The 18573-nt window shown below is 43.8% G+C and overlaps 2 protein-coding genes across 2 annotated transcripts in view; one reads left to right on the top strand and one right to left on the bottom strand.

The window, feature by feature from the left end:
- Positions 1-10331, top strand: part of LOC135542576 (opsin-3-like) — a 22396-nt gene extending 12065 nt beyond the window's left edge. The window contains exons 2-4 of the mRNA XM_064969660.1: positions 3332-3657; positions 4982-5215; positions 8032-10331. Of these exons, the coding sequence (XP_064825732.1) occupies positions 3332-3657; positions 4982-5215; positions 8032-8316 (845 nt within the window). The 3' untranslated portion in view covers positions 8317-10331. The remainder of the gene's footprint in view (positions 1-3331; positions 3658-4981; positions 5216-8031) is intronic.
- The window catches only part of LOC135542575 (beta-galactoside alpha-2,6-sialyltransferase 2-like), a 22796-nt gene continuing 9695 nt past the window's right edge, over positions 5473-18573 (bottom strand). The window contains exons 2-6 of the mRNA XM_064969659.1: positions 16652-17542; positions 14101-14198; positions 13669-13770; positions 11428-11602; positions 5473-7299 (exon numbers count right to left, since the gene is read on the bottom strand). Of these exons, the coding sequence (XP_064825731.1) occupies positions 7052-7299; positions 11428-11602; positions 13669-13770; positions 14101-14198; positions 16652-17471 (1443 nt within the window). The 5' untranslated portion in view covers positions 17472-17542 and the 3' untranslated portion in view covers positions 5473-7051. The remainder of the gene's footprint in view (positions 7300-11427; positions 11603-13668; positions 13771-14100; positions 14199-16651; positions 17543-18573) is intronic.

The following is an 18573-nucleotide window of genomic DNA, read 5'->3' on the forward strand; positions in this document are numbered from 1 at the left end:
TGACGTTAAACCAACGTGGAGAGCGTCTGCTAAATGACTTAAATGAGTAGATGTTGAATGCGCCCAGTGGGAAAGGATTAGGTCCACATGAGATCCCTTCATTGAGGATGAGTGCTTGTTGGTTCGATCTCTATGAGAGATCCCCCCTTTCTGAGATGAAGCCATTTTTGAAATGTACTTACCCGGTTCTCCCCTTGAGCACAGAAAACAGAAAGTGATCTGTAATTAAAGGTAGAAGAAAGAAAAGGCTGATAAAGTCTATACCATTTCAGTCATTGGGAATTACTATTTGCACAGTCATGTGATCTTGAAGCATGTACTTGTAGCTTCAATATCCCTCGCACTTCACTAAGCTTGTTTCTGTGGTCTAATTCTGTCAGTGAAGAGGGATTCCCAAACTACAGTGTAGATAGGCTACATACAGTGCATTCCGAAATTCTTCAGACCTCTTGACCTTTTCCACATTGTGTTATGTTACAACCTTATTTTAAAATAGGATGGGCCACTCAAGGACATTCAAAGACTTGTCCCGAAGCCACTCCTACATTGTCTTGGCGCTCAGTCTGAGGTCCTGAGCGCTCTGGAGAAGGTTTTCATCAAGGATCTCTCTGTACTTTTCTCTGTGAATCTTTTCCTCAACCCTGACTAGTTCCCAGTCCCTGCCACTGAAAAAAATCCGCACAGCATGATGCTGCCACCACCATGCTTCAACGTAGGGATGGTGCCAGGTTTCCTCCAGACGTGACGCTTGGCATTTAGGCCAAAGCGTTCAATCTTGGTTTCATCAGACCAGAGAATCTTGTTTCTCGTGGTCTGAGTCTTTAGGTACCTTTAGGCAAACTCCAAGTGGACTGTCATATGCCTTTTACTGAGGAGAGGCTTCCGTCTGGCCACCCTACCATAAAGTCCTGATTGGTAGAGTGCTGCAGAGATGGTTGCCCTTCTGGAAGGTTCTCCCATCTCGACAGAGGAACTCTGGAGCTCTGTCAGAGTGACCATTGGGTGTTTGGTCTACTCCCTGACCATGGCCCTTATTTCCCAGATTGCTCAGTTTGGCCGGGTGGCCAGCTCTAGGAAGAGTCTTGGTGGTTCCAAACCGTTTCCATTAAACAATGATGGAGGCCGCTGTGTTCTTGGGGACCTTCCAGGCTGCAGAAATGTTTTGGTACTCTTCTCCAGATCTGTGCTTTGACACAATCCTATCTTGGAGCTCAGCAGACAATTCCTTCGACCTCATGGCTTGGTTTTTCCTCTGACATGCACTGTCAACTGTAGGACCTTATATAGACAGGTATGTGCCTTTCCAAATCATGCCCAATCAATTGAATTTACCACAGGTGGACTCCAGTCAAGTTGTAGAATCATCTCAACAATGATCAATGGAAACAGGATGCACCTGAGCTCAATTTCGAGTCTCATAGCAAAGGGTCTGAATACTTATGTAAATAAGATAAGACATTTGCCAAATTGTCTAAAAACCTGTTTTTGTTTTGTCATTATGGGGTATTGTGTGTAGATTGAGGGAAAAACACAATTTAATCCATTTTAGAATAAGGCTGTAACATAACAAAATGTGGGAAGGAGAAGGTGTCTGAATACTTTTCCAAATGCACTGTAGATTTAAACTCACCCATGGATATTATAATTACAAAGGAAGTTATAATCATGTAAGTGTTTTATAAGTATTTATATTAGTATTTATTTACTGTTTACAAGTATTTATAGTTGTAGAAGACTTTGCAGGCTTGAGACATGTAACGTGGTTTGCACATATTAATATTAATAATATGCGTGTCAATCTCTCCTGGCTGAAAGTGGAGGAGAGATTGACTTCATCACAACTGTTATTTATGAGAGGTATTGACATGTTGAATGCACCGAGCTGTCTGTCTAAACTACTGGCACGCAGCTCGGACACCCATGCATACCCCACAAGACATGCCACAAGAGGTCTCTTCACAGTCCCCATGTCCAGAACAGACTATGAGAGGCACACACTACTGCATAGAGCCATGACGACATGGAACTCTATTCCACATCAGGTTTCTGACACAAGCAGTGAAATTAGATTTAAAAAACAGATTAAAAAAATACCTTATGAAACAGCGGGGACTGTGAAGCAACACAAACATTGGCACAGACACAGACACACACACACACACACACACACACACACACACACACACACACACACACACACACACACACACACACACACACACACACACACACACACACACACACACACACACACACACACACACACACACACACACACACACACACACGCACTATACATACACATGGATTTAGTACTGTAGATTTGTGGTAGTGGTAGAGTAGGGGCCTCAGGGCACAGGGTGTGTTGTGAAATCTGTGAACGTATTGTAATGTTTTAAAATTGTATAAACTGCCTTAATTTAGCTGGAACCCAGGAAGAGTTGCAGCAGCTAATGGGGATCCATAATAAATACAAATACAAATACATACAGTACAAGCATCATATGATATTCCCCTTGAAGTGATAAAATATGTTTGGGGTTTCTAAGTGGCTAAATTAAAGTATTATCTGGTAAATCTTGCTATCTAGAACCTTAAACGGTTCTTCTGCTGTCCCCATAGGATAACCATTTTTGATTCCAGGTAGAACCCTTTTGGGTTCCGTGTAAAAACCCTTTCCAAAGAGATTTCTACAAGGAACCCAAAAGAGTTCTACCTGGAACCAAAAAGGGTTATCCTATGGGGACAGCCAAAGAACCCGTTTGGAAACCTTTTATCTAAGAGTGTAGAAATCCAGAATAGAGGACCATATGCGTATGATTACTGGACGTGTCACTCCTAGCTGATAACATACTACAGTGCACAACTTCTCACAGATCCCACTGGACTTAGACTACTGGAGGCAGTTTGCTTTCAAAATGTAACTGAAACCTACAGTACTGTTTTCATATTTGCAGGGGCTGCAATATTCTTCTTCAATGCTGTAATGCACACAGTGATGTGTTCATGGGGCTGCTTAAAATAGCCGTATAAAATAGGGAATTTCATATGTTCGCCCTTCAAAAGTGATCATTTACTTGGCTATTAAGGCTCAGTTTAGAAAAGCCAAACGGAACGTATGCAGTTGGTCTGTTTTAAGAGTAGCCTGCCAGTGCACCATAATCTGTCTCAGTGACTGTCTCGCAACAATCCATGGGTAATCACGGTCTACCACCATCCCTCTTGTTCTCTCTCTCGGTCTGTCTCTCTCTCTCTCTCTCTCTCCCTCGGTCTGTCTCTCTTTCTCTCATTCTCTCCCTCCCTCCTCTCCCTTTCTCTATCCATCTCTCAGGAATTGTGTCGCTAATCTCGCTGGCCTTCCTCTCCTATGACCGCTACAGCACCTTAACCGTGTACAACAAGCAAGCCCCCGACTACCGTAAGCCTCTGCTGGCCGTGGCGGGCTCCTGGCTCTACTCCCTGTTCTGGACAGTGCCCCCCCTGCTGGGCTGGAGTAGTTACGGCCTAGAGGGGGCCGGGACCAGCTGCTCGGTCACCTGGACATCCCAGACTCCCCAGTCTCACTCCTACATCATCTGCCTGTTCATCTTCTGTCTGGGGCTGCCTGTGCTGGTCATGGGCTACTGCTACGGGAGGCTGCTCTACGCTGTCAAACAGGTGGGCTGTCCCACCTGTCCACATGGGTTCAAATGAAAAATGGCTTGAAATCAAACACACCGTGCCATGTTTAGCCTTCACATGTTCTGTTTATTCGCTACTCTTCACGCCAACACTTCTTATTGTGAAAACTGTAATCATCTACCTGTGAATAAGTCCTCTGTGGAAGTGGCAGGTGTTTACAGTGCCTAAAACCAACATGGATGGCTACATTTGCCAGTGCACGTGTGTGTTTTCGTCAATATAACATCAATAGAAGTGAGGCTTGAACAGAGGAGATAGGAACCAGAGGAAATCAGCATTTTGGGTCAGGGTCTGAACCTGCTGATAAACCACTGATAATCAGAAAGACTTGCAGCGTTAAAACTGTCAGTTATTGGGTAGAATGCTGAAGCCCTGCGTAGTGATATCTCGCTCTCTCAGTCAGCGTTAGCTGGTGTGTCCCCCCCCCTCGTGTTTATAAGGGTAATAAGTAATAAGGTGTTTGACATACATATATATATAGAGACATAATATGCACTCAGTACTTCTCCTTCATATGGACATCCTGTAGAAAGATGCCCTGTCTTAAGTGGCCTGTAGCCTGAGATGCTTGGAAAGGAAGTTGGTGGTTACGGATTGGTAGGATTGAGAGTAGAGAGTAGGAGAGAGTGTGCACAAAGAGAGACACTGAACACTACTTTTACATGATTAAGACTGTGTTCGTTGGACAGATGGTGTTTTTTTAGTGGGGTTTTTTAACACTTGGTTCCCTTTCCTCCACTGCAATTAAGACTAATATCCTAGAAAGAAAACATCTTGTTACTAGATAATTAGGCAGTTGGTTTTTTTTCTCAGCTGGGATGAATCTTAAGGCTACAGGTGTTTCAGAACACTCCAATGAGACAGGTCTGGCCTGGTAATGAGATTGTAAGTGTTTCGACTTGCGTGGCCCTATTGGAATACTTTTTGAAAAGCACTCTGCCTTCCTGGAAGATTAAGCAATAACTGATGTGACATGACAGGATAAGTAATAGGTAGTGAACTGGAAACCCTACTTCACTCAACCAGTCCTGTCTTAAAGTCAATTAGGGAAGGAAGGGAATGTCTTCATGATTAAAACAATTGAAACAGTGATTAGCCTATCACAAGGAGGGAAAGGAGGCTTTTTAAAAATATAAAATACAAATGTAAACATTGATTAGCCTAAGCAGTGAAGGAAGGAAATTACATTTCTCTTAAGTATTATAACAAGACCTTGTATGTCCTTCGACATCCTCCTATGTGATTGGCCTCTCAGGACATGCATTTATGCACAACTTTATGTATGATCATTTCCTCCCAGGTGGGGAGGATCCGTAAGTCGGCGGCGCGGCGGAGAGAGTTCCACATCCTGTTCATGGTGATCACCACGGTGGTGTGTTACCTGCTGTGCTGGATGCCCTACGGCGTGATCGCCATGATGGCCACCTTTGGACACCCGGGCCTTATCACCCCCATCGTGACTGTGGTGCCCTCCATCATGGCTAAGAGTAGCACCGTCATCAACCCCCTCATCTATATACTCATGAACAAACAGGTGAGCAGAACCTAAACCAAAAATGTGTCTTCTACTCACCTCACCTCCTTCGTCACGTTGATGTGAAAGACGTGACCAGATGAAAGCCAGCCCAATGACGAGCTTCCAACATTATTTCTTACACTAGTCAAGTGTTTTTAATCAAAGGGAGGAGATGAGCAGGTAATACATTTTTAAGCAATTGAGATACAGCCCTTGCCACTTCAATTGTGGGTTATGTAGTTAAACTGCTAGTTAGACAAGGGTCAAATCACAAGGCAAGTACAATATCTTTATTCACAACAGTTTAAGTAGAAAACAATGGAAAAGAAATACAAATTTCATACAAACTAACAAATTATGTTCAGTACAAACTGATTCTGGCTATAGAAAATTATCTGTAAAAACAACATGATTTTTGTTTAAAGATCCCAAAAGGTGTGAATATTATAGTGTTTACCCTCAACAGTAGATCAGCAAACACTTCTCAAAAAAAATCATTCAAAAGAAAAATGACATTTCTATTGCTGTGTTTGGTGCATTCCATTCCCAATAAAAAAAAAAACAAGTGAATCATCGTAAGGACATTCTGTCCATTTATATTATTCCAAGCTGAGGCCTCTGCTTTGCTTTTGTAGTGGTTAACTCCTAGAAGACGTAGTGTTAACTAACAGTAAACTTCACACAGGAAACATTTGGCACGTTATCAAGTCTATATCACCATTGCCAAAATCCTTAGACCGCTGTGTTCCCGAGTGGCGCAGCGGTCTAAGGCACTGCATCTCAGTGCAAGAGGCGTCACTACAGTCCCATAGAGCGGCGCAGACCAGGCATGGCCGGGGTAGGCCAACATTGTAAATAAGAATCTGTTCTTAACCGACTTGCCTAGTTAAATAAAGGTTGTTTTTTATATATTTTTTAATAAATGTGCCTCAAACTATTCATAGCTACATTCATTGCATCACACTTGACCAGACTTCTACAGGCAAACAAACCACATTTACATTATATTTACACAGTGTGGCTGTAGAATCATATCAAGGCCAGGAACAGTAACTGCTGTTAGTTTTACCATCTGGTCGTTGAGGTACAGTAACTTTAGAGAACACTGATAAGAAAGTTTCAGTTCCTTACTCACATACACACAGATCAGTGGTTAGGTTGACTGGTTCATGCAACAACAACAAAAAAGTGAAAAGTGGTTGTTTTCCCTCCTAGACCGACATACACTACTATCCCTGAATTTCTCAAATGAGGTCTGCAATATATATTTTTTTTACCAAAAGGAACACAGCATGCTTTTTGAACTGCATCTTTTCAATTCTCTATTTCAATGTTTCTAAACGTGACAATGCACCTCATTCGTTGAATCAGAAAAACATGCCTTTGACCGATGTTCAATATTTGAATCTATAGATCACTTTTCCACATTCATACCCAGACCTCTCTCATGTGCAACATTGTGTCACAAGAACAATACCTTAAAAAGATGACCCATCTCTCCAGTAGGAATACATCCCTGAAGGACTACTTCATTACACAATACAACAACATGATATCCACATTCCCTAAACCCACCCCCCCTCCTCCTTTCAACAATTGACACTATCCATTGTGACAAAGGCAGTTCTCGAGCATGCTCGCTTAGCCTCTACAGCCTAAGATTGATTAGTAGTGGCAACACTCTCCTCCTCTTCACTTTCATCCTGATTTTCCAGACAGCAGTCCAGGTCAAAGGTCAAAAGCCAGATCATGGCCCACCGACGACGGTGCTGACTCAACTTAGCCACTTCAGTCGCTTGATTAGTATCGGCACTCTCTGTCTCTTGATGGCCATAGGTCGTCAAAGGTCAGGGGTCATGGCCCACAGTTGATCGCGCTGAACCCCGACAGCGTGACCTTGCCCTTGGTTTTGAGGTCGTGCTGGGAGGCGCTGTTCATCCTCTGGACCAGTAGCTTCTCAAAGAGCAGGGGGTGGTATGCCCCAAGGGTGCAGGCTGCGTCGTAGTGGTGCTCGTGGTAGTGGCACAGGTCTGTCTGACGCAGAGAAGGGATGTACTCATAGACATGGACCTCCTCGCACAGCGACATCATCAGGACAATGCCTGTAATCAAAACAAAAAGGGCAAAGATGAATTCATTACAGCTCATACTACAATCTAACGCAGGTTGAAGTATCAAAACAAACTCTGAACCAATTCTGAACCAATTATATTAATTTGGGGACAGGTCGAAAAGCATTAAACATTTATGGCAATTTAGCTAGCTAGCTTGTTGTTGCTAGCTAATTTGTCCTGGGATATAAACATTGAGTTATTTTACCTGAAATGCACAAGGTCCTATACTCCACCAATTAATCCACACTAGTCATCTCTCCTTCTTCCAGGCTTTTTCTTCTTTGGACTTTATATGGCAATTGGCATCTAACTTTCATAATAACTAACCTACATAATAAGGTGTATTACCACAGCCGACCAACCGATCTCAGTTCATCTTTCAATCACCCACGTGGGTATAACCAATGAGGAGATGGCACGTGGGTATATGCTTCTAAAAGCCAATGAGGAGATGGGAGAGGCAGGACTTGCATCGCGTTCGGCGTCACAAATAGAAGCAACTTCTATTTTAGCGCCTGCCAATGCAGATGCTCGGTAGCACACGCAAGCACTATGGGTGCAACAATTGAATAACGTGTAACTTTATTTTGCAACGCACACTCCCCCCTATCATACACACCCCCCCCCATCACCCCCCCCATCTCACACACACCCTCTCTCTCTCTCTCTCTCTCACACACACACACACACACACACACTCTCTTTGTCCCTCCATTGCAGTTCTACAGGTGTTTCCTGATCCTGTTCCACTGCAAGCGGCCCAGTTCTGAGAACGGCGTCTCCTCCATGCCCTCCAAAACCACCGTCATCCAGCTCAACCGCCGGGGCCACAGTAACAACGTAGCCGTCACACCCCAGCTCTCCACCGGCGCCAACCACCATAACCACAACCACACGGTGGAGTGCAGCACTAACAACCGTGAAGTCACCACCCCCGTCTCCGAACAGACCAGCCCAGACCCCAACCAAGAGATCACCTCCTGTGGACAGCCGCGTACCCCCTGAAGCCCCTCTCAACCCACCCCCCTTTTTCCCCACGTGACAAACGCTATCCAGTGATCCACTGTGTTATATGATAGTGTCACCACGAGAACTCTAGAGGATACGGTGTTATCCCTGGCATTTGTCATGTGGTGTCACCCAAAAACTCAGTCTACACAGTGATATATCATGTGGCATCACCCAACAACTCCCCATAGTGATTTGTCATCATGAGAACGCCTCAACGACAGACTACCCATAAATGATCCATAAATGATCCATCATGACGTTGTGTCACCAGAGAACTCTTCTAAACACACAGTCAGTGATCTAATCCATAATGTTACCCAGACAGAGAACTATCAATATCTTCTACGAACAAAGTGATCTATTCCACGTCATCACCCCAGAAACTACACTGTGCTCTATTATCTTATTGAACAGGGGACCCCAGCTGGCGGCCTGCGGGTGGATTTATTTGGCCCCCCAAGTTCATGGCAAATATAAATAATAATATCTATCTTTTTTTTGTGTGGTATTTTTGTCGTTGGATATGAGACTGTAAGAACATGAAATCAGCGGCAATTGATTTTAAGTTTGGAAATCTGTTTTGAAATGAGTATGCTTTAGTAAACATTATATCTGTTAGGACTTCATGCTGTCAATTGGCAGTAATTATGTTCTGGCCCCCAAAAAATAAATATGTCGGCCCGCAGCTGAATGGAGTTGATGATCCATGTTATAGAAGGTGTGTCAACCGCCCCAACCCATAGCGATGGTCAACTGTTACTTTGTCACTCAGTAAAGGTGTAGATATCAATTCCTGTCAAGTCTTGCCGTGAGAAAACGCAACAGTGTGGTGTTGTTTACTTAAAAACAAAGTGTGTATTTTTCCTCAACTTCCGTTATCATATTGTTACATGTGTTTCGTCGATAGACACCAGAGTTGTATTAAGACTGCAGTGGCTTTAGTGTTGTCATTACTGTTACAGTACGAAAAAAAGTATTTTGTCATAACTGTTACAGTGTGCTGTCATAACCATGGCCATTTCCAATGACGTGCAATAACAGACAGTCCATCTATTCATTTTGTTCTAAAGCAGCTATGAAGCCTATGTCAATGATTCCGGTGAAGCTGAATCCTTTGTGCCTCATCTGTGAGGTCACATCACCTCGGGCCTCATTTATTTGCTCAGTTGTTATTCTACATTTCAGCATGCCATCAGTTCTTGAAACAATAGGAAGAACAATCACAATGTTTATACACATGTCGAAGGGTGTAAATCACACACAATCATGATCATTTCTAGATCACACTAAGTTGCTCAATCAATATATATATATCACTATATATTAAATCACTATATAGCTGTGGATTCCAACTATCATATGTGCGTAATAACATTTTTTATAAATGATGCACCTGGGTGATCTGTGTAAAACTGGCTAGTAATTACAACCCGAAACTGGTATTAAACGTATGGCAACAATGTGAAGGGATATTTCACTGCAGGGTGGGGAGGGTAATAAACCAGAAACAGTTGGAGAAGTGTAACAGAAAGTGTTCATGTTTGCAACACTTGTCTTGCACTCTTGAAGCCATCATCCCATTGGGCAAAAGAGATCATGACAATGTTCAATTGTCAGTTGACTGAAATGTTGTTTACAGTTATGACAATGTGGAAACAGTGTTGATCCAACCAATATTTGCATGTCAAGATGACAGCCAGGGGTTGTACAAAAGCCACAACCTGTTAAAGTTACCATCTTTCTGTGTCTGTAGTGTTGAGTCATGCAGTATCTGGCTTTGCATGTTGACATGTTCCTCAATCTACAAGTCTAAAGCTCCCAGCAGGCAGTCAAACAGCCTGGCACCCCATTGGGCTGCCACATAGTGGCTGGCTGTAGCCATCATACGCCACTTGCTTGTCTTTATCAACATGACAAACTGAACAGCACTGCCTCTCACTGCCTAATAAACTGTAACCCAAAAACAGTTAAATAAAATGGACTGCAACCCAAATAAAATCATTCTGTGAGTCATGGTCTGCCTCACTGAGTCCTGCTGCTGGCAGTGAGTGTGTTCTCTTTGTGTGTGTGTGTGTGGTGGTAGCGCAGTAACGTGCTCAGGACGACACAGCCCCCTCAAGCCCTCCTGCTGGGATTCCAGGAATTGCCACAGGGTCCATGTCGTAAGAGAACAAAACAAGAGGGGGGAAAACAACACAGGAATGAATGTTGTTCTTTCTGGACTCTCCTCTGTGCTTTTGGTCCATGTGTGAGAGGTAATATTTACGCAGATTTAGAATGGTATAGATGCATATGTACTTTTTTTTGCCTTGCCATAATCTTATTCCTAATATTCACATAATTTCTCATGTCTCACCACTCTGCCCTTCCAAAACACCAAGACGGGACACAATATGGGAAAGGGGGATCCCTGGTCAGTACAACTGAATGCATTCAACTGAAATGTGTCTTCCACATTTAACCCAACCCCTCTGAATCTGAGAGATGCGGGGGGGCTGCTTTACATTGACATCTACGTCATCGGCGCCCGGGGAACAGCGGAGTAACTGCCTTGCTCAAGGGCAGAATGACAGATTTGTTCCTTGTCAGCTCTGGGATTTGATCCAGCAACCTTTCGGTTACTGGCCCAACGCTCCTACCCACCAGGCTACCTTGAAAATTAGTATTTATTTAGAAAATCAATGATTGACTTCCTGGAATGCCAATTGTTATTGAGCACCTGTGCCCTCTTGACTGTGTAACCTTGTAAATAGATGTTGAGGTTGAACACACACGGAATAACAATTAAGCTCTTTGTTATATTTTTACCTTTGAGAAATCGCAGATCTCACTCACTAAAGCAAAAAAAAAAAAAATGCATCCTTCTGGCTGCCATTTACTTAAAGCCTGCTCGTCTCATTGAACCAAGGATACCACCATATGTGTTCTGAACTAGGCCTGCAGAATGTGCTGCATCTCAATAGTTAATAAAGTTTTATGAATTCGATGCACGTTGGCTGAAGCGTGTTCCCGTCATGGGGAACAGGGTACCATTTCAGACACAGCGGTCAAACCGATAAGTGGATGGGTGGGTGCCCGGGTGGATGATCAGAGGCGCTTGCCCACCTATGAACCCAGAGGACGGGGGGTTAGGCTGGATGTTCTCCTGGGTGTTCCCCTGGATCACGTCCCACAGCTGCCAGATGAACTTGGGGTGGAGGATGTAGAACGGTTGTGTGGGGTGGAGACGCCGGCGCTCTTCATACGGGGTGAACAGGTCATAGTCTGGGTTCCTGTACCACTGAAAAGAAGAGGAGAGGAGACTGCAGTCAGCACCAAGCATCTTTATTAACGCTGTCTGAAATAGAACGCTGCTACTCTGGGTCAGCACAATCATGACAGCATCTGCCGAGTGTCAGACTCACTGCTGCCACCGCAGTGTTGACACGGTGTCTTTGTTAAAAATCTAACTACTCCGGTAGCACAGCAGCCTGCTACGGAGCAGTCTACCTGCTAATGTAGTTCAAGAGCACCTAACATGAGTATTAGTACTGTGCTTTTATTTGACTACGGGGAAGAATGCATGTTAAAATGCTACAGCTATTGTGCCAATATTGTGATGCAGGTTTGCTTGAATCCATCCCCACCATACTGACTGACTCACGACATCCCCACAGGAATCCCAACGCCCCAAGCTAAAATGTTGTACAAATTCATGTTCCTGTCATACACCACTGCTTACACAAGAGTCAGTTAAATCCATGATTCAGGGGACAAAGTCAGGATATTCCCCTTATGACGAGAGACCAACCTTTTAAAGTCAAGGTTTGTTACACCAAATACTCGTTCCCCCGCACCCATAGCAGGTGTAATGGAGGTATTGATGAATGACTTCAGCAGATATGCTTTAATTAACTTTCTATTCTGGAAGTTCATTTTATTTTGCATTCCCTACAGTACAAGGGCACTAAATAGGGAATATGATGCCAGAATTTGACAGAGGTAATCTGCCCAATAAATGTGGGGATGCTTTGACCACAGAGTGAAAACATCAGCCTTTGTCCTGACACCTGGTAACATTAGGCTGCTAGGTGACAGATACCGTGTTAACTCTCTGTTCTTCAAACAGTCCAGATAACATGAGGCAAAATTGAGTAAATTATGCCTTTTAAGCATCAGATAAAGAACAGCGATTTGTTTCAAATGTATTCTGGGCCTGGAGCAAATTTCTTGGTAAAAGTCCTAATGAATGTGTTCAACCGTCCGTACAAATTGGGTGCATGTAGCACAGTAGGCTATACAAAAACACACATGCTCTACTGCGAGCGCACAAACACACACGCATGCATGTGCGCACACAAACAAAAGCACACAAATACAAACAATGGCTTTCATTTTCAAAGTGGATCCCATTAGAATAACTTGATTAACATGCAGCCCTTGATCATTGGCCTTATGAATGTGTGTGTGTGTGTGTGTGTGTGTGTGTGTGCGTAATCTGTATTTTAACCAATGCCATGCCAATGTGTGTGGCAGACAGCAGAGGTCATGTAAAACACATTATTACATTGTTCTCCATATAGCGTGCCTTCGGAAAAAAACAACTTTTTTCACATTTTGTTACGTTATAGCCTTATTCTAAAATGGATTAAATAAAACATTTTCCTCGGCAATCTACACACAATACCCCATAGTGACAAGGTGAAAATAGTTTTTTAGAAATTCTAGTAAATGTATTAAACTTTAAAAACAGAAATACCTTATTTACATAAGTATTCAGACCCTTTGCTATGAGACTTGAGATGTATCTACAACGCGATTGGAGTCCACCTGAGGTAAATTCAATTGATTTGACATGATTTATTAAGGCACACACCTGTCTCTATAAGGTCCCATTGGTTGGTTAACTGACAGTTAGTTGCACTGGAGAAAAGCCTCTGCTAGAATGTTAGCATGACCGCTACCGCTAACAGGATCTCAGGAAGGGGCCTGTCTGAGCTACATACCAGAAACCTGAATCTAAACACAGACACTTTCTGAATTATTCAGTAAAAACCTTAAGATGACTTTTATAAAATATGAGGCATTTTATTGTCCATTTAGAATGGAAATGAGTGTTTATCGTCTCTCTCACAAGGCACCACCAGAGGGGCTGGAAGCAGTGGGTCGGCTGCAGTGCTCCTGGGACAATTGTAGGGTGTTAAGTGCTTTGCTTAAGGCCACAACGGCGATGTTTGCTTACTCACTCTGCACCAGACTTTGCCTAAGATGAACCAGGAGATGATTAAGAAGTCATTAATGACACACACACACACACACACTACAGCGCGTGACTGACAGTGAGAGAGAAAGAGCAGAGAGACCTACCCTGGGCAGGTCCACAGAGTACGGTGCAGGATCCCAGGCCACCAGTGTCATACCCTTATACAAAGAGCTTGTGGTGAAGTGATGCCTGGGCCGGGCAAGTATCTGCAGGGAGACAAATTACTGATTGCTGAACTGCTCTCCAGCACCCCAGGCTAAATGTAATGAGGCAAGCAATACGAGTACATCTCACCTAGAGTCCACATGTACAGATCCCATACGCCAACTTGCCCTCTCCCAAATGATAGGTGTATCATCAATGATTGACTAGATAAGCGTGGTAGTGCTGGGATAGACTGTCTTAGTGATCTGACTAGCGGTTTCACTCAGCTCTAGATCAACCCAAATCATTTTCACAAGGCAGCGTGTCAGTGATTCCACTGTCAATCAATAGGAGGTCCCGAGTACTCACAGGAGGAGAAGCGGGCGACCTACCTGAGAGTTGATGATGCGGATGGTGGTCTTGTTGCCCACGTCATTCTCATAGCCCTCTGTAGGAGCAGCGTTGAAGCGAAGCACAGCCTCATGGGAATCTGAGTACAGGGTATGGACATAAGCTGTATGCATCACCCATGAAACAGCACCATGAAAACGGCATGGTTTATCTACAAGCATAAGTAATGTTGTTAGTGAATGTCTCCCTCGAGTGCAGTGGTATTTAAAGCTTTTCAGTGGGGACCACATTTTTTCAGCCATAAACAAATAACCTTAATTTCATTGCATTTTCATGTCTTATTAAAATTAAAATAAATAAAATTGTATTTTTATAATTATCTCCTCAAAAATGTTTGTCTCATTCAATAGTCTGTACTCTAATTTGTTTTATTTTATATTTATATATAACAGTACCAGTCAATGGTTTACACACACCGACTCATTCCAGGGGTTTTCTTTATTTGTACAATTTTCTACATTGTATAATAATAGTGAAGACATCAAAACTATGAATTAACACATATGGAAACATGTAGTAACCAAAATAGTGTTAAACAAATCTAAATATATTTTATATTTCAGATTCTTAAAAGTAGCCACCCTTTGCTTTGATGACGGCTATGCACTCTCTTGGCAACTGTACCGGGCAGATGGCAGATAGCGTGTTTGGCGTCGTGTGGGCGAGCGTTTTGCTGTCAACGTTGTGAACAGAGTGCCCCATGGTGGAGGTGGGGTTATGGTATGGACAATGAACACAATTGCATTTTATCTATGGCAATTTTGAATGCACAGAAATACCGTGATGAGATCCTGAGGCCCATTGTCGTGCCATTCATCCGCCGCCATCCCCTCATGTTTCAGCATGATAATGCATGGTTCCATGTCGAAAGGATCTGTACACAATTCCTGGAAGCTGAAAATGTCCCAGTTCTTCCATGGCCTGCATACTTACTAGACAGGTCCCTCAATGAGCATGTTTGGGATGCTCTGGACCAACTTGTACGACAGCGTGCTCCAGCCAATATCCAGCACAGCCATTGAAGAGGTGTGGGACAACATCCCACAGGCCACAAACAACAGCCTGATCAACTCTATGAGAAGGAGATGTGTTGTGCTGCATGAGGCAAATGGTGGTCACACCAGATACTAACTGGTTTTCTGATCCACACCCCTACATTCTTTTTTTTCAGGCATCTCTGATCAACAGATGAATATCTGTATTCCAAGTCATGTGAAATCCATAGATTAGGGCCTCATGAATTTATTTCAATTGACCGACTTCCTTATATGAACTGTAACTCAGTAAAACCTTTGAAATTGTTGCATGTTTCGTTTATATTTTCTTTCAGTGTATATCTCGTCCAGGTAAACCATAATGTTATGCTTATCATGACGCTTATGAATCACTAACTTAACTCCAACACTAGAGAGCAGCAAACCCTTTTCTTTGGAGGTCTTATCTTACCGGCTGAAGTCTCATTTATAAAAAGGTGCCTGCATTACTGTCATGGCTCTTCCTCCTCATTTCAAGGACACGCAGGCTACTCATCACATCAAATGAACAAATCCATGAGGAGTGACAAGCCAATCTGATGGTAACAACACGAAAGGCTACTGGATGAATACAAAGTAGAGTGGTCTAAAGATCCCGTAGAGTAAGTCAGCGTTCCCATTCACGTGTACTGAGCTCTTCTGCACTGTAAGGGTAGAGGCCAGTTCAATTCTAAGGGTAAATCAAACCTACCAAAGCAATACACTTATGCAGTGATGAAGACTAGTCTGACAACCAGCCAATTAGTTGTAATAACTTGTATACCTGTAGAATCAGTCTGATTAGTAGTACTAACTTGTTATTACTTAGGATTTTGAAGCGTGTGTGTAATATCGCAGTGAAGCAATAAGCATTTCACGGTAAAGTCTACACTTGTTTTCTTCGGTGCATGTGACAAATAAAGTTTGATTTGAAGTACAGAAAGTGTCTGTCTGTCCAGACATGTTCTTCCTTTGCCATAAATATTTTTTAAGGAAGTAGTTAAAGGGAGCCTCAGTTCCTGATAATCTAGGTTAGTCTCAATGGAACTAGAGTCAGGAGAGATGTGGAAGTCAACATCGAGGTGAGGACAACAATTGAATAGAGAAGAGACCTCTGGGAGGGGGGGGGGTCAAAGGGCCCCAACCCAACAACAATCCAACTGAAGCCTTATCCCTGTCACACACACACACACGGAAGTTCTGTGTTCAGGCCGGGCCACGACACTACAAAGAACAGACTTAGCTCCTGCCCAGCAACAGAGAATCTGTTTATCTTAGACATACCAGGAGATGACTTTGCCCAGTTGGAAGGTATAAATATGTGATTGTGTAACTTGTATGTTGTGTTATGCAGTTGCAACATCCTGCTGGGTGTAATAAACTTAGTTTGAGCTTTACTTTCGTCTGGATTTGTACCATAACTTGGCAGCAGTGTCTTTATTTACATGGAGCTAACAGTTACGTTATAAATACTGCCGATGTTTGGAAAAATGTGTATCACCTGTCCTACAGCACTCACCAATTTCTCTCCCTAGGGAAGAGTTGAGGATAGCCCCAGCCGAGGTGACCACCGCACACGACTTGAACTTTGACCCCTGGCCCCAAAGCTGCTCCAGAGGTCGTGGGGGCACTAGCCTGTCCCAGGCCAGCCCAGAGAAGGGTTGCTCTGTCCCATCCAGTGTCCTCAACCTGGCCTGCTCCTTCAGTTCACAGAGCACCTCCCTCCCGCTCTGCCTACCCCTGCGCCGCCCCCTGTAGGCCACGTGATGCCTGTTGAGATTCAGGTAGTCCCTCATGGACTTCTGCAGGTGTGGAGCGAGCATTCCCGCTGAGGCAATGCCCCTTCGCAGCTGCTGGACCACTACCTTGGACTGGGATAAATAGTAGCCGTCTCTGCCCCGCTGCTCAGCCCTGGACAAGCTCCCTTTCCTCCTCCTCCTTCTCAGTCTCTCCCTCCTTATCTTCTCTTCCCTTTCCTGATACACCCTCTCCTCCAGGTCGCTCACCTTTTTCCAGACCACCAAGTCACCATTCTGGCTCAGCTCCAGGGCCTCCTTTTTTCCCTGTTGGCTGTGGCTGGGATCCTGGTTGGCGGGTGAAGATGAGGATGTCACCTCAAGAGGAGAAGCCCTGATGCCCGATGGACTACCCTGGATGGAGGCCAGACGGCGGGTCTCGGTGTGGGTGAGCGAGGAGGGCAAGCGGAGATCCACATCCCGGGGGTCCAGGAAGTGGGAGAGCAGGGCCAGGAAGATGAGGAGCCAGGCCAGCATCACCACCAGAACCAGCTGCCTCCACTGCTTCATAGTTGGGGTCATGGTGGAGGACCTGGGAGTCATGGTGGGTGCAGCTGGGGTCCGGTCCCGTCAGCGACCCCTAGAAGCCGACCTGGCAGTGCTCAGGATGAGGCCTAAAGAGGTCAAACTTTATTAGTATAGCACATTTGCATACAATAAAGTGGATGATCAACTTCAGTAGTACCGCACCAATTCATACAATACAATGTATCCATAAGTGTAAGCACTATAATAGCTTAACCCATAAGGTCTAAGGACCCAGATTTCTACTAAGCTAACATATGGAATTATTTTAAGGTCATACTAAGGAACATTTAGCTATCTGATTTAGAATCCCTGTAAAAATATATATAAATAAAATGTATTTGATGAAATGTTGAATTTGCCCTTAACGCTATTAGCCCACTGACATGCATTAAATAACATATTCATACATGGCAAAACAGATAGTGAAAAAAAACATCAAAAGGAAGTTAGGGCTCCCGAGTGGCGTAGCGGTCTAAGGCACTGCATCTCAGTGCAAGAGGTGTCACTACAGCCCTGGTTCAAATCCAGGCTGTAACACATCTGGCCGTGATTGGGAGTCCCATAGGGCGGCTCACAATTGGCCCAGCTTCGTCCGGGTTTGGCCAGAGTAGGCCATCATTGAAAATAAGTAAATCATTAAAGAAAGGTTAAATAAAACATGTTTTGAAGTGTCTGTCCTATATCTTACATTTATTTTTTTATTTTTTTAATGTACCCATATTTAGCCCCCTTTTTTGGCACTAAAGTACTTCCATAAAAATGTTTGAACTGGTACCGGGATACCTACAGACGAGTTTTGTGAGGCTTGTGGGTGTAGTGTGTTCGGACACTACATACGTTTTCATGAGAAGAGATGTCTCCTGGTCTGACAAACACTGTGGAGGCGGTGGATTGAGATGCAGCCCATGCAACAACAACAAAAACTACAGATATCTCTAGCTTAAATAGACAGATTGTGATAGTGATTTTTGTGTTATGCTAATTAGATTTCCACAGGGTCGTGGACAGAGATATATAAGAAACAGTACAAAAACCAGGATGGACACATCTCCCTTGTTGAAAATGCTTCCTTCCTGCCCTTCTTTCTCCGCTTTGAAGATCGAACGGAACTGGATTG

This window comes from Oncorhynchus masou, chromosome 6 (genome assembly GCF_036934945.1).
Source record: "Oncorhynchus masou masou isolate Uvic2021 chromosome 6, UVic_Omas_1.1, whole genome shotgun sequence".
Classification (NCBI taxonomy): Eukaryota; Metazoa; Chordata; class Actinopteri; order Salmoniformes; family Salmonidae; genus Oncorhynchus; species Oncorhynchus masou.